We start from the raw sequence: 15,306 nt of genomic DNA on the forward strand, positions 1-15,306 counted from the left end.
TAGAATTTCAGTGGGAAAAAAGGGACTAGGGATTACCTGGATTGAGGGCTTTCACCTAAGCTTGAGGAAAATTTAAAGTTTAAAGTTTAAAGAAGTTAAAATGAACATGGTTTTTAGAGAAAAAAACACCAAGCATTGCAACACCAGTGCGGTGCAGTCTCCTCCACACGCACACTGTCAATAACCAGCCAGAAATTTTGTGCATTCATAACAATACATGATGATATTGGATAAATGAATGCCCTAATTTACCCTGTAGCCCACACACCTCCCTCCAAACTGCAGGCTGTTGATAGATTCGCATTCAGGCAATCCTGTCAGGGGAAAATATGGTTTAAAAAGATAATTCACGATTTTTTTTACATTTTGGTGTTGCTTTTTGTTTTGTTTTGTAGCTCCTCTTCCACATTTGACTTCAGATGATGTTGATAAGGCCTTACAAAACTCTCCACGGTTAATGCATGCTAGAAACACAGGTAATGCTGGCACTGCTCCCACTGCTGTAGGTCATCTTCTAAAAGTACAGGATTCCTTTCCATGGGCTGCTTGCTAAAAAAATGGAAGTGGTAAATCAGGAGGGAGGCAGGAGAATCCCCTCCCTGCTGTCTGTGTGTTTTCTGCACAGACACACAGAGAAAAGGTGAGATCACGCAGGGCCAGGTGGTGCAAAAAATGGTGCAAAAATTTCTGGTGTCCTGCAAAAGAATGGGGTCCCTGACACAGCATAAAACTGCAGGTTTGGGGCCTTTTATCTGAGCATTTTTATGGTCCTTCTGTCCATTCTGCTGTCAGATCTACTCCATGGATCCCTAGAAGCTTCTTGGAGCTCAGAAGTGCTTTGGGCTCTGGGGAATGGAGATGTCTCCTCTCCCATGAGCTAAATGTTGTGGAAATCAATAAAATTGCTCTTTAGGCAGTCAGCTCATCTCATTTTCTAGCTGCTGTGGGACTTGAGCTGGGAATTACACTAAATCTGATCTGAATTTAAAATTATTTTTGTTGATATTCACCCTTCTGTTAATTTGGCCCAGAAAAGTGTTGAGTGTAGGCCAGAGAATGACACATGCCTCATCTGTCTTTCAGGATGCAACTTCAAGTATTTATGAAATTAATTCAGAATCTCTTTTGACTTGCTGTAACAGTTGTGCAGCAGAGGATGGCATGGAATTGTACAAATAATGTGGTTTATATCCCTACAAAAGATGTTTGGAATCTTGCATGATCATGCCTGAGGGTGTTAGTTACCTACAGTGACCAGAAATAACAATTCTCTATGAGAAAAGAAAAAGATAATACAAAGGATAATGCAAAAGAAAAAGAAAACAAAACTTGGATGGCAATGTTTCTTTCATATTTTATTTCGTTTTTCACTCTGGGTGAGTTTTGTACCAAAATTCAGTGGATTGGAAGATCTTTTGCCACTGGTCATAGTGGCAAACAAAGTCCTACTGTGGGCTCTAGGCTTGCTGCAAACCCCACCAAAGGCAACAAAAAAAGTTTCCATTTCTTTGATGTGGTTTGGATAAGATTTAAGTCCTTTTTAAAAATAGATGGACCTGATGGTCTTTTTCATCTGTGGTTTTAGAGATTCTCATTTGCCAAGCAGCTTCCATTTGTAGATATCCAAGTGTTGTTCAGCAGTTCTGTGTGTTATCTTTTTCTCTATGTGTGCACTGACAATGATATTCTGAAATTCATTTCACCAAAATGAGATTATCTGTCATTGGGGAGTGTGAATAGTGTCGTGCTGATCATCAGCATATGGGAAATCAGTTGTTCAAATTTCAGTGGAAAACAAAAGAGTTAGAAAAAAAGTTTTTTGAAATAAAAAGTAATTGGCTTTTTTTTTGATGTTCCTGGAGAGGGTCATGAGAAGTCCATTAGTGTAGTCAGAGCAATTTCAGTGCCTGAGAAAAGAGAGATTCCATTTCCTACATCAAGCTCAATATTTCTCATTGTTTCACTCCGGGGAAGATTATTGAGATATCTGAGGGTCTGACCCAAAAGTCTCTGTTGAAAATATGGACTTTTCTGGGAATGCACTAATGGAGGCAAAGGGGGTTTATTTCAGGGGATACAAAGCCACCTTCCCAGGTGGAGGTGGTTGTGGTAGAAGGGATCTCCTGAGCTTGACTGTCTCCTTCTTGAAACAGATTTTGCACAGTCTTTTATCCAGTAATTTGAAGATTATTGGAATGAACTTTTATATCTAACAGTCCAAAGGCAGAAAATAGATATTCAGATTCTTCACTCATTCACTTTACAGGAGGGGAAAATATTGGTGGATCTAGGGACTGTGGAAATGAATTTAGGTGTTATGTCCTCTTCTTTCTCTTCAGGAGGTGCCACTTTTATTTTCCCAAACACATCAGTTTATCCAGAAGCAACACAAAGAATTGCAACCAGGCCAGGTATGAACAATAACCATTTTTTTCTGTGCTGTGATCTTATTGATTTCATCTCTTGAAATATATTATTCTTTTTTCCTTTTCATAAATATGAGGCTCTACTTTGAACACACACATTATATACCTATGTCCCATATATATGTGTCTATATAATTGTGTAGAGTGAAGTAATTAAGTAGAGTTTAATAAGTCCATTTCTTCCAAAAACCTCTGTCTTTGAAGCAATTGTATCAATTTTTTAAAGCACCAGGGAATCAGAAACCTGAGCTCTGTTCACTGTTTCTGTTGCACTATCCCAGCACAGTCACTTGTCAATGCCCTTCAGTTCTCTGTAAAATGAGGCTAAAATTCCCTTTTATTTGAAGGCTATTGGGGGAAAATACTCTAAAAATGCAGGATATATGTTTCTCTTGCTGTCTACATTTTATTTATGTTTGAGGCAAGCAGAACCTACAACAATCTGATTATGACTTTCAGAGTCTTAAGTAAAATCAAAACATAAGGAAGTTCTTAATGCTCAAAATTTTGAAATGTGTGAAAGTTTTGTGAATGTGCTGATTTGTGAAAGGCTGATGGGAATAATTAAAGAAGGTGAGGACGTGGCTATGAAGCCAAAGATTTTCTTTTTATCACCCTTCACCACAAAAAATGCTGAAAAAATGCCTAATTTGCTTTTCCAATAATGAGTGCAGAGTACTAAGGGACATCAAGAGGAGTTGCAGCAAATACTGAATTTAAAGGAAATCCATTACTAAGCCAGAGGCAAAACTCCAAGTTCTTAGAAGAGACATGCACTGGAGTTGGCTGAGCTCTGGTGAAAAGAGATATTGGCACATTAAAAAAAGGGAGTTTGAACAGGAATTATTTTATTTGTGCTCTAGGGTAGAGTGCAGGAGGCTACATAGAGATATTATTTTATATAGCCTTATATACATGTATACATGCATGTCTGTAGATTTGGTAATTGATAATTAGAAAAGAAAGGGAAACAACTACCAGGCCATTACATCAACAAATTCAAATTGTTTGAATCCTTAGAAATCAAACTGTTAGAATTGTTTGTTTATATTAATGGCTAAAAAGGGAACTGCTGATCCAGTGCATACATTTGGCTTTCATAAGGCATTCACCACAACACTCCACAACTATTTACAACAGAAATTAAATCAGTGTATCATAAGAAACAAATTAAGAAGTGGCTAATTATCCTGTCATCAGTAATGGACATCTTAAGTTAAGTTGGGATTGTTCCAGCTGGGGAAGAGAAGCTTTGGGGTGAAAGAGCCACAGGAAACATGGAGAGAGACAATTTCCAGGGAATGGAGGGACAGGACACAGGGAATGGCTTCAGACTGAAAAATTCCAACTTTATATGGGATATTGGGAAAAAAAGTCCTTCTCTAGGAGGGTGGGCAGGTCCTGGCACAGGGTGCCCAGAGCAGCTGTGGCTGCCCCTGAATCCCTGGAATTGTCCAAGGCCAGGTTGGACACTGGGGCTGGAGCAGCCTGGGACAGTGGGAGGTGTCCCTGCCATGGCAGCGGGGGAGTGGATGATTTTTAAGGCCCCTTCCAACCCAACCCATTCCATGATCTCACGATTTTGTTGTTACTTAAACCCAGAGATTCCTGTCCAGGATCCCTGTCCAGGTACCCAGGAAGTTCATTAGGGAGAAACAACTTGGCAATCTATTAACTACTGAAAACACGAGCTGATAAATGCAGCACAAGGCACAAGTCATTTGCATATCTTACTGATTCCAAATTAGCCCCCTTCACTCATGAAGGAACAACTTAACCCAATCATCTTTATTTATGGCACGGTGACAGCCACTGCTCTGCTCGTGGGCCAAAGGGAAAGATGTGAACAAACGAAGAGCCACGGTGGAGAATCCCATGGGAGTTGTGGCTGTGCCATGGAGCACCCCAGCAGTGTGGCCTTGCATGCAAAGCTGTGTCAATCACCCCTTATCAAAAAGGCTCTTTGCAGAGATTGGAGGTGCTTAGAAACGCCTGGGAAAGCCATGGGAGTATGGAAAAAGCTTTGGAGCATGTTGAGAGATACAGAAGTTTGAAAATGTTCAAATCACGGTCTGGGGTTGAGGAAACGTGATATAATTATCAAAATAAAGAGAGTGACAGGGCACCTGCTTAGTGTCAGTATAAGAAGCAGGGATATTCCAAATAAATTAAACATTTTCATGGAGCATTAAAGCAGACTGGGGTACCCGGGAGCTGTCAGGGACACTGGGGAATGTCAGCACAAATAGGGATGAGAAAGCAAAGCAGAACTATGGAAACAATCACCAAACATAAATCCAGAGGCCCCAAACTCTCAGTAATTCCCAGCAGTAGTGAACATGTAACATAAGACCAGAAAGACCTGGTGTCCTGCAGGAAAAGCTATGCCAATGGAGAGGATTTCAGGTAAAGGCTGGAATGAGTCTGTTTTTCTCTGGTTTTGAATGAAAATTGGGATTTTTTTGTTCCTGACAAGGTGTATGATATCCATATTTGTTTCATCCTATATGTGATGGGAAAATGAAATGTAAATTTTCTCTAAAGGAAAACATCCTAAACCACACACCAGACATGGTGACCTCCTTCATTTCAGCATTTTTATCTAACTTATATTTGAAATGGCACGTAAGAAAATGCTTTGTGTCAGCATCTTTCTGCATTCACACAATTACTTGTGGAATTGCAGTTTAGTTTCAGGGTATCTCTGTTCTTCTGTGCAGAACTAAACATTTTCTTCAAAGAACTGTAGTGATTTTGGAAGTATTGTTTTATTTTATGTTCTACAATTGAAAGTTGACGGATGTCTTCAAAGTCAGAATTTTTATTCAGAGAAAAAGGGCTTTCTGCAGAAATTCAGTTTTCTTTCAGGAAACTGTTTTGTTGGCTTATTCTGTGGTTTTCCTTTGAGTTAAATGTCACATTTCAACCAGACTGCAAAGAAGCTTTCCCATAACAAAGCACTGTTCATGTGAGAGCGAAAGCAGACCCTGGGGACAGCCACTTGATGACATGAAAAAGGTCAAAAATGAGGAGCAGGGGGAATAAATAACGTTCAGCCAAATCCTGGGGTGCAGTTCTGGAGTGAGTAATTAAGCACTGCCATTGTTAAGGCACTACAATAGAAAATGGGAAATGAGCAGGGCTTGCAGTGCAGGGGAGGATTTCTCAGTCACCTTTACAGCAGAACGTGGGGTTTCAGTGACAATGCGGCTCTCAGGAGCTCTGGGACACCTGGCTGGGGTTTGTCTCACCAAGCAGGAGCATTCCCATCAGGGATCTGTCCCAGATAAGGACACGTTGTGCTGATGTCTCATGGACAAGAACAGCTCTGCTTATCTGCAGTAACAATGTGTTTATCAAGGCACGATGCTGAACCAAGCATGAAGCTGGAGCTTTGCTCTATTTCCAGAAAAGCTGATAATGTGATTTTTCTTTCCGTGGAGAGGGCGTAGTCAAAAGATCCATCTTGTGATGTGATGAGTTAAAAAGCAAGGCATTTTCCTCACAGTACTGAATTTGTTCCAAGGATGTTTCAAGTGCCACCAAGTACAAGCACACCCAGCATCTCCCAGTGCTCTCAGGGCACAGGTGTCTGATGGTTTGGAGTTCCAAAAATAGGAGAAAAAAAAAGGGAGGAGAGGAGAGGAGAGGAAAAGGAAAGGAGAAAGGAGAGGAAAAGGAAAGGGGAAAGGAAAGGAGAAGAGAAAGGAAAAGAAGGGAAAGGAAAGGAAAGGGAAAGGGAAAGGGAAAGGGAAAGGGAAAGGGAAAGGGAAAGGGAAAGGGAAAGGGAAAGGGAAAGGGAAAGGGAAAGGGAAAGGGAAAGGGAAAGGGAAAGGGGAAAAGGGAAAAGGGAAAGGGGAAGGGGAAAAGGGAAAAGGGAAAGGGGAAGGGGAAAAGGGAAAAGGGAAAGGGGAAGGGAAAAGGGGAAGGGAAAAGGGGAAGGGAAGGGAAGGGAAGGGAAGGGAAGGGAAGGGAAGGGAAGGGAAGGGAAGGGAAGGGAAGGGAAGGGAAGGGAAGGGAAGGGAAGGGAAGGGAAGGGAAGGGAAGGGAAGGGAAGGGAAGGGAAGGGAAGGGAAGGGAAGGGAAGGGAAGGGAAGGGAAGGGAAGGGAAGGGAAGGGAAGGGAAGGGAAGGGAAGGGAAGGGAAGGGAAGGGAAGGGAAGGGAAGGGAAGGGAAGGGAAGGGAAGGGAAGGGAAGGGAAGAAAAAAGGGAAAGAACAGAAAGAAAAGGGTGGAATTGACAGTGCCTTTCTGGGCAGGACATCTGCATGTCACAATTCTGCTCAGAGATGAGCACCTGTAAAATTCACATTTTCTCTGAAGCTGTGGAAGAGTTCTCAAGAAATCAGGGATATAAGGTTATTCATTATGAAAATGCAGTACAAAAATCAGCTGCAAATCTCAGCAAGAGCAAAGGCTTTGAAGTGTAGGATTCTAAGAGGTGGCAGAGCTGGCAGTGCCAGACTAAATAAATTAAAGGCAATTTGGTTGTGCATTTTACATTACACTTTATTTCCAAGCAATGCTGCTTCTCCCAGGGCTTGGAAATGGGCAGATACATCTGCCTTGCACAGAGCCAGTCTGGGGCTGTTTCTTTGCTTTCTGTTTTCATTTCCAAATACGAATTCTGAAATAAAGCACAAGTAGTGTTGAGAGTCAAGACATCTGCACCAACTTAGTTCGACCAGGTGGGCACTGGAAGTTAAAGAAGTCTCTGATTTTAGCAGTAATTTTAGCTAATGTGTTAAAGTCAGCCATGGAAAAGCACAGGAAACTGCCAAAGATTTCTAAGGGTAAACCAAACATTTGAATTTACTACATTTGCTTTACGAAGAAAGCTTTTATGGTTTAGTTTTTTCATTTTTTAATATGCTAAAACACTGAAATAAAATAGAAGTAACGACTAAATGAAAGAAAGGGAAATGAAAATTTAGATGTGTGAATTTAAGGAGCTTGTCCCAAGAAGCAGAAAGGAATAAATCAACTAAAGCCTGTCTTTTTAAAGGGAAACACGGTTAGATGCTGAATTTGGGAGGGTTTATGCATAAAATGAGCTCTTGGGGGACTTTTCCTGCAAGATTCTAGCACAGATTATTCATGATGCCAGTGTGTGCCATTCTTTGTTGTGCTGGGCTGAGGAAGGGGACTAAAGGGAGTTCCTGAACCTTTGGAAGTGATGAACTCTGTATTGTCTCTGAGGATTCTTTGCACCCCTATTTCAGTGCACCTCAGACTTCTGACAACAACAGGCACCTCTGCAGAGCAGTGCAGAGCACAACTCTTGTTTTTACTGTTGTTTTTAGAGGCAATAAAGGTGATAAAGGTTTTAACAAAGAATTCCTTGCCTGTTTCAGTAATTTTCCAAATCCAAATCCCAAACATGCCCTTTTTGGACATAACCACTTTAGGCCATATCTGAATGGATAAATGTCTTTTTCCTTCACAGATTTGCCTTATGAGCAAGCCAGGAGATCAGCATGGACGAGTCACAGCCACCCCAGCCCTCAGTCGAAAGGTAAAAGCATCTGCACAGCTGGGGCAGCATGGATTAGACTCCAAAGGGAATTCCAGGAGCTCTGGAGGGGTTTTATCTGTGCATTTTTGGAAAGCCAATTGTATAGGTAATTCTGGGAGGTGTCACTGGGCAGCCACATCCTTCCTTAAACTCAAACTTCATCAAGCCCATCACCACAGAGCCTTAAAAAGCTTTTTTTGAGCTTTAAATCTTCTTGTGTCCATCCTGGAGCAGAGGACAGCAGGAGCTCCAGGATTGGGGAGATCTCATAGGTTTGGTGAGCAACTTCCTAACTGGAAAAATAACTACATGGGTTTTTGTTTTTGTTTTTGTTTTTTTTCCATTTTCAGCTACTCAGCCATCATCCTCAACAGTTCCCAAAACAGAAGACCAGCGTCCTCAGTTAGGTGGGTGTAATTTGGTTTGAATTTTCCCAGGGTTTGTTTAATATGGTGAGAAGGGCACCCAAACTACACAATTTGGTTCAGACCTCTCCAGCTGGAGACCACCAAAACCCCAGATGTGAATGGGGTTTGCTCTGCAGCTGGATTTGGGATGAGTATAATGTTTAAAGGCAGTGACAACCTTCCAGAATAAAAATACTATTAAAACAATCCATCTACATTTTGGGTATGAAGATGGAAGGTAGAGATGTGAAATGACCCCAGTAGATGAGATGCTAGCAGCTGGAAAATGTGCATGAGCTTAAAAAAAATTAAAAAAAAAAAAAAAAAAAAAAAAAAAAAAAAAAAAAGGGGGGGACTGGATTACAGCCTACAGAAACCCATCTGAATTTGGCTCCTGAAACACAACAGGAATGTCAGAGAGATTATCAGTCTGTTGGAAAACTGAGGAGAAAACAGAAGTTTATGGGTTTGATAAGTAGTGGTTTAGTAAAATGGGTGCCTTTTGTGTTTTCAGGGCAGCAAATCCATGGGGTGGGACCTAATCCCTTATTGCAAATTCAGCTGTATTTTGGACAGGTAGCTGGAGAGCACTCCAAAGGTCCTGAGTCACTCATGGCTTTTGTTAACAGCAAAAGGTTAGAAGGAGGAAATAAAAGAGATTTAGAGGATATTCTTAGCTCAGAAGACTCTGAGCCAGTTTTTATCACATGGATTTTAAATCATTATTCTGGTTTTTGTTAGAGCTAAACAAGACTGTGCATGACTAGGTCTCATTAACTCATGCACAGACTGCCTGGGAAGTATTACACTGAATTTTGCCCAAACAGTGTTTTATCTAATCTGGCCTTCCAACCACAAGAATCTTTGTAGAAATATACCAATGATTTATCTAAGTCCTGAGGACCTTTTAATGGCTGTGTGCAAGCTGCACAGACTATTAAAATGTGTAAGGAATGTAACCTGATTGCCTTCTTGGCTGTAAAAGCCACAGGGTCTCTCAGTGCTTGCAGCCCATCGCTTTGGCTTTGGTCCTGCTGTCACAGCCCTCCCTTTTTCCCTGTTGGACTTCTGGCCAAAGAAAGTTTTCATTTCCAGAGGGAAATGCTGAGATGCTACAGGCATTGTAAGGCTGACAGAGACTCTTCTGAAAACACCAGTTGCAGTTAATCCGTGGCATCCCTCACTGGAGTCCAGTGACAAAAGAGAATCACTGAATCCCTGAGGCTGGAAAAGACCTCCAAGGTCATCGAGTCCAACCTGTGACCCATCCCCACCTTGTTCCCAGCCCAGAGCTCTGAGTGCCACCTCCAGGGCTTCCTTGGACACTTCCAGGGATAGGGATTCCACCACCAGAATGCTTCAGAACAAAGTTTACATTCTGAATACGTGCATCTGCACGTTATTACAGTACAAAAAGCAAACGTATGTCTTTGCACACAGAGTTTGAAGAGAAAACATGCAAATATTGCCATGCAGAGGGAGAAAATTGCTCAGGTGTTGGACCTGCTGTCCCATCAGGCAGTGCACACTGCCCCTTACAAGGTTCAGAAATGGTACCTAAAATATTTGACAATGCTGTTGCATGATTTTAAATCTTTTTTTCACAATTTTGTAGATCCTTATCAGATTCTTGGACCGACCAGCAGCCGACTCGCAAATCCAGGTGAGAAGGGATTTTGCAGATTTAGGAGGCTTTCCTTCCTTTCACTGCTGAGTTTCCCACTTCAGCTCTAAGATCAGACCTGGAAGGGGATGTCCCTGTTTTTCCCACTCCTCAGGGAGAGCTGATGATACCCAGTGTGTTGCAGAATTTCTGAATTACGCAAGGGTGGGACAGAGGAATTTAGATTCATTAAGTTTGGAAAGGACCTCCAAAGAGTCCAACCTTTAAAGCTGGAGTTCACTTCAGCTTTCTGAACATCAGGATTTGGTTGAGGGGTGTAAGAGACCCCCATCTGGTCTCCAGTTGCCCCTCCAGAAGGGTAGAAATCTCTTAACCAGTCTTCATCATCTGTGTCTCAGATTCTGTTAATCCACAACACAATATCATGCTGGCCTTGACGAATACAAAATTTTGGGATGAGATATATAGGAAAAAGAAAACAAAAAACAGGAAAGTATAATATATTTGCAACTAATAACTGGGTTAAACACTTCAAAAATGCTCTCCCACCTCAAGAAGGCAATGGGGTGCATTATGGATAGGGATGTGTAGCTTAGAACACAATCACAGACTCACAGAACCACTCAGGTTGGAAAACACCTCAAGGATCATCGAGTGAAACCTCGGACCAGCATGTTTTTGCTAACGACAAGGGATCTTCTGGGTGATTTAGTAGCTCTGCTTGGGAATTGTGCAGATTTCACTGCTCCATGTCTGCAGGACATGCTGTGGCTGTACAGCCCCATAATCAACAGCACAGCCCACCACAATGGACTGGCACTGTGTGTTCCACTTGTGTCCCTTGCCTGGACAGTTCCAGGGCACGAAATTCCTTGTTCCACACTGAGCTTCTCAGCCCCAAGTGACAATGATTCTTTTTACAATAATATTACAGCTTTTCAAGGCTTGAAATTGCCAAAATGCTGATAAATTTGCTTTCTCTTTCTCCCAAGTGACATCAAGCACAGTTCTAGATTAGCTGACTCTCTAAACAGTTTTGTGTGGCAGAGGAAAGTAATTAAGTAAGTGTTAAGAACAGGAATTTCCAAATGGCCTGAGGTGGTGGAGATTTCCAGGCATCACTAGTCTTGACTGGAAGTGGGGGCTCACATCCCTTCAATTTGGACATAAATCATGCCTTGCCAAATTTTATCAAGTGTCCATTTGGTTGACTTCATTACTGTGAATGACATTAACACAATCTGGATTGGGATGCTTTTTTAACATTTGGGTATGGAATTCCTCCACGCCATCATTCCTGTGCTTTAACATGTTTTGTGTGTTTATAAATCGGTGGAATTACTCTCTCATTAAAAGGAAATTGACAGCAACCATTTATTTTCATAGGACTATATATTACATTTGGAAGGCAAGTGTTTATGTTAGAACATATGTTGGATTGCTTACTCAAAAATTTGTGTTTTGTCCAGTGCTGAACTGTTTATTGATTTTCAAAGCCTAATCCTCTTGTTATGTTTCGTGTATTAAAACTTGCATGCCTTGCTCATACCATGGATTCTTTTGTTTGTTTGTTTATTTAATGCATGTTAATGGAACAGAAGAAATTCATTAAGGCCAGTTTGGATAAATACAATTTAAATGAATATGGGTTTCACTTGCACTGAAGTATAAACTGCTAATGGGTTTCAGATGCTGTTCTAGCTTGATATTGTAATTGCTACTATAAGCTTTCTAAAGAAAAGCTTGTTTATTATACCCACATAGCTGGTTTGGATAAGAAAAAAAAAAAGAAACCTAACCGATTCCTGGTCAGAGACATAGTTCAGAGTTAGCACATCCAGGCTGGTTGGCAAATTCTGCTGACACCGTGCTTGTGAAACAGATTGCATTGCAAGCTGCTTCAGCTGCATTTTGCATCATTTCACTGCTGCTTTGTTAAGAAATGCTAAGCTTCTAACATGACTATCAGTGGCAAGGCCCTTTGAAATCTACTTTCACTTGTCTAAAATGGACAAATTTTGTTGCCCTACCTCACTTTTGCAAAGTTTACAGCAGACTATTTTCTTTTTGTGGTGGAATTGGCAGAGAGTGAGAAAAATACAACAGCAACATTTTACGTCTTAATGTAAAATAATAATTTAAACTCATTTGAAGCAGAATGATGACAAGGATGTATTTTATGGACCTTTTCACTGTTCTTGCAGTTGTTTTGCCCTCTGGTTGTATGCAGTGTAACAGCAAGCTAATAAGTTTCCGTTGTGCATTTCCCCAAATGCTGCAAAGGGATGATATGGTTTGGCACGGGCCCAGCTTGCTCTAAACTTCTCCATTTAGTGTGGGCTCATTCCATAGCAGGGAACATTTAGTTGCAACATAATGCTGTGAGAACAAGCAGAGTGTTACGCAAGTGAAAGCTGTTTGTGCTGAACTTCAGCGATTAGTTTCCTAAATGAGCGCTGTATTATTTCCCCATCAATTGTCTGCGCTGAATGACATTAGGTAACAATTAAATCTCCATGGAATGGCATTCTGCCACTCACATGAGGGAAAACACGACACATTACAATTATCCCTGCTCTTTAGGGTTTTGTGAGCAGTCCTGGGAGAAGGGGGACTGGCTAATCAAAAGAATTAAGAGTCAACACCACAACATTTCCTAATGGGCTCCTCGGGGAGAGCCGGCAGAATTGATGCTTTGGCATTATTAATGCCAGCCCTGACATTCCCGCTTTGTTCCTCCCCGCAGGGAGCGGGCAGATCCAGCTGTGGCAGTTCCTGCTGGAGCTGCTGTCGGACAGCTCCAACTCCAACTGCATCACCTGGGAGGGCACCAACGGCGAGTTCAAGATGACGGACCCCGACGAGGTGGCGCGGCGCTGGGGCGAGCGCAAGAGCAAGCCCAACATGAACTACGACAAGCTCAGCCGCGCCCTGCGCTACTACTACGACAAGAACATCATGACCAAGGTGCACGGCAAGCGCTACGCCTACAAATTCGACTTCCACGGCATCGCCCAGGCGCTGCAGCCTCACCCCCCGGAGTCGTCCATGTACAAATACCCGTCGGACCTGCCCTACATGAGCTCCTACCACGCGCACCCGCAGAAGATGAACTTTGTGGCTCCCCACCCCCCTGCCTTGCCCGTGACATCCTCCAGCTTTTTTGCTGCCCCCAATCCGTACTGGAATTCGCCCACTGGAGGGATCTACCCCAACACCAGGCTGCCAGCTGCTCATATGCCTTCTCATCTTGGCACCTACTACTAAGTGGGGCGGGGGAAATAAGCGCCAGGCAAAGCAAAGACGCTTCTCACTGGGATTCGGTCCCTGAGGAGTCGCAATGAACTCTGTTGGAGTACTCGAATTCAAAGTGCCTAAAGAGACAAGTGAAGGTTTGGCTGGGAAAAAAAAAACAAACCCAAAACCACGTTAAAAGTAGATGTCAAAAAGACTTTTTGTAGTAGGGATTTAAAGGAAATACCCAAGAAGTATTAAGATACTAAAATGTAATGTATATGGGCATCGACTCTGTGGACCAAACAACAATAGACTATTGTAGGTAGAAGCATGAAATGATAAGGAAAACCTACGGAAGCTGGTGGTCTTAAAAAGTTGATAAGCTTGTGTGTAAAGTTTGATATCATGCTAGTGCAAAACTGGGACTATACTACAGCAATATAAGGATAAGTCTATAGTGACCTAACATACAGTATATGGATCATTACAAAAGAGAGGGAAAAGGGAAAAAAAAGGAAAGAAAAGCCTATCTGTATTTAAAAAACAGAAACATATCAGCAGAAGAGACTGGTTAGTGTGGAAGCTGATTTGGAATAGAACAGCAGTGTTGTAGTTAAAGTCACACGAGACCCATTCATCAGAGTGAATCAGCTACTCAAACTGTGAAGACAACCCAAACTTTCAGATTCCTTGACAGTTTTACAGGAACCCTGAGCCAAATGTGGGAAATGAGAATGTGCTGGAGGGCAAGTGTATGATTGTAGATCAGAGGCCTGCACCTGACAGAGAAAGCAGAAAGGAGAAAGAGGAGGATGAAGGTGGTGAGAAGGGGAGGAAAGAAATTTCTTGACCAGTAGAGACTAAAAAGACTGAAAACCTTGTAGTGTTGGGACTATGAAGAAACACTTGTTTGGACTTGTGAAACATATTGCTCAGTATTATACCATTCCCAGTATTTCAGGAAGAACAGACTTGATGCAGTGGTAATAAAAAGTGGGAAAAGGGAAAAGCAGAAGGAGTGAAAAATCAGAATATGCATCTCTTTTTTTTTTTTTTTTTAGAAAAAGAATAAGCAAAACTGGAATTGTGTCTGATATTTAAAAGTTACCAGTTAGAACCTCATCATTACTAAGGGAGTTTGTTTTCTATTGTTTAGAGCAAGAGACAACCCCTGACTGCCAGAATCAGAAATCACCTGAATATTTTTGTTAGGTGGGCGCCAGTTTTTCTTACCGAGTCGCGAACGCTGTGCGTTTGTCAGAATGAAGTATACAAGTTCAGTGTTATTTTTTTTTCCTTTTTATATAATTATTATATAACTTATGCATTTATACACTACGAGTTGATCTCGGCCAACCAAAGACACACACACACACAAAAAAAAAAACCAACCAAAAAAAGGGACAATCCAAAAAAACTATCGTGGCCTTGAATTTTAACTCTGTATGCTTAATGTTTACATTATGAACATATTAGTCCTTAGATTGCAGAATGTATGTAATAAAATAAGCTTGGCCTAGCATGGCAATTTCAGATTGACACTGTGGTTTGCATTTTTGTTTGCATTTTTTGTGTGTGACACCCATGCCAGATCTGCTACTCATCAGGCTAAAACAGGCCAGGATTTTTGGGCTTTGAAAATGTAGGAGCAAACAGCCTAAGTTTAAAGTGCACAGGTGTTGTGTATCTTCTTTTCCAGACAGTTCTGCTGAAATACTTTCAGTCCTTCTTCAACAGTGCCTTGCCAACCCTGTGCTGAGCTTCTCTGGCCCAGAGATTGCAACAGAGATTCATTCATTCCAATGAATTAATTGGAATTAATCCCAAATGAATTCATCAAAAGCTCCACACCCAAGGCTGAAAATGAAGCCTAAGGGAGACCTCTAAGGAAGAGTATTCATGCTCAGAAATTATCTTTTATTGAAGTTATGCTGCAAAATCTCAGCCTGAGATGTACCTTCCTCCTGAAGCATGTGTTGAATTGCTTTGCCCCCTTACCCTTAATACATTCTGTATCATTATTAGTAAATAAAGTGAATAATTAATAATTTCCATTATTCCCCACTTCAGAATGGAGTGTAATGCAGCCTTGTTCATT

The 15,306-nt window shown here is 41.6% G+C and overlaps 1 protein-coding gene across 5 annotated transcripts in view; it reads left to right on the forward strand.

Moving 5' to 3' along the window:
- The window catches only part of ERG (ETS transcription factor ERG), a 141,782-nt gene extending 127,035 nt beyond the window's left edge, over nt 1-14,747 (forward strand). For 2 of the 5 annotated variants that reach the window (XM_030284132.4, XM_004175144.6), the window contains 6 exons: nt 396-476; nt 2,340-2,411; nt 7,872-7,940; nt 8,291-8,347; nt 9,963-10,010; nt 12,718-14,747. In XM_030284132.4, coding sequence (XP_030139992.1) covers nt 396-476; nt 2,340-2,411; nt 7,872-7,940; nt 8,291-8,347; nt 9,963-10,010; nt 12,718-13,238 — 848 coding nt within the window. In that variant the 3' untranslated portion in view covers nt 13,239-14,747. Of the gene's footprint in view, nt 1-395; nt 477-2,339; nt 2,412-7,871; nt 7,941-8,290; nt 8,348-9,962; nt 10,011-11,357; nt 11,765-12,717 lie in introns of those variants that run through there. The other 3 variants (XM_041718918.2, XM_004175145.6, XM_030284153.4) reach the window with 2 other exon arrangements.
- Nucleotides 14,748-15,306: the final 559 nt, after the last annotated feature.

The sequence above is a fragment of the Taeniopygia guttata genome, chromosome 1, assembly GCF_048771995.1.
Source record: "Taeniopygia guttata chromosome 1, bTaeGut7.mat, whole genome shotgun sequence".
NCBI classification, from domain to species: Eukaryota; Metazoa; Chordata; class Aves; order Passeriformes; family Estrildidae; genus Taeniopygia; species Taeniopygia guttata.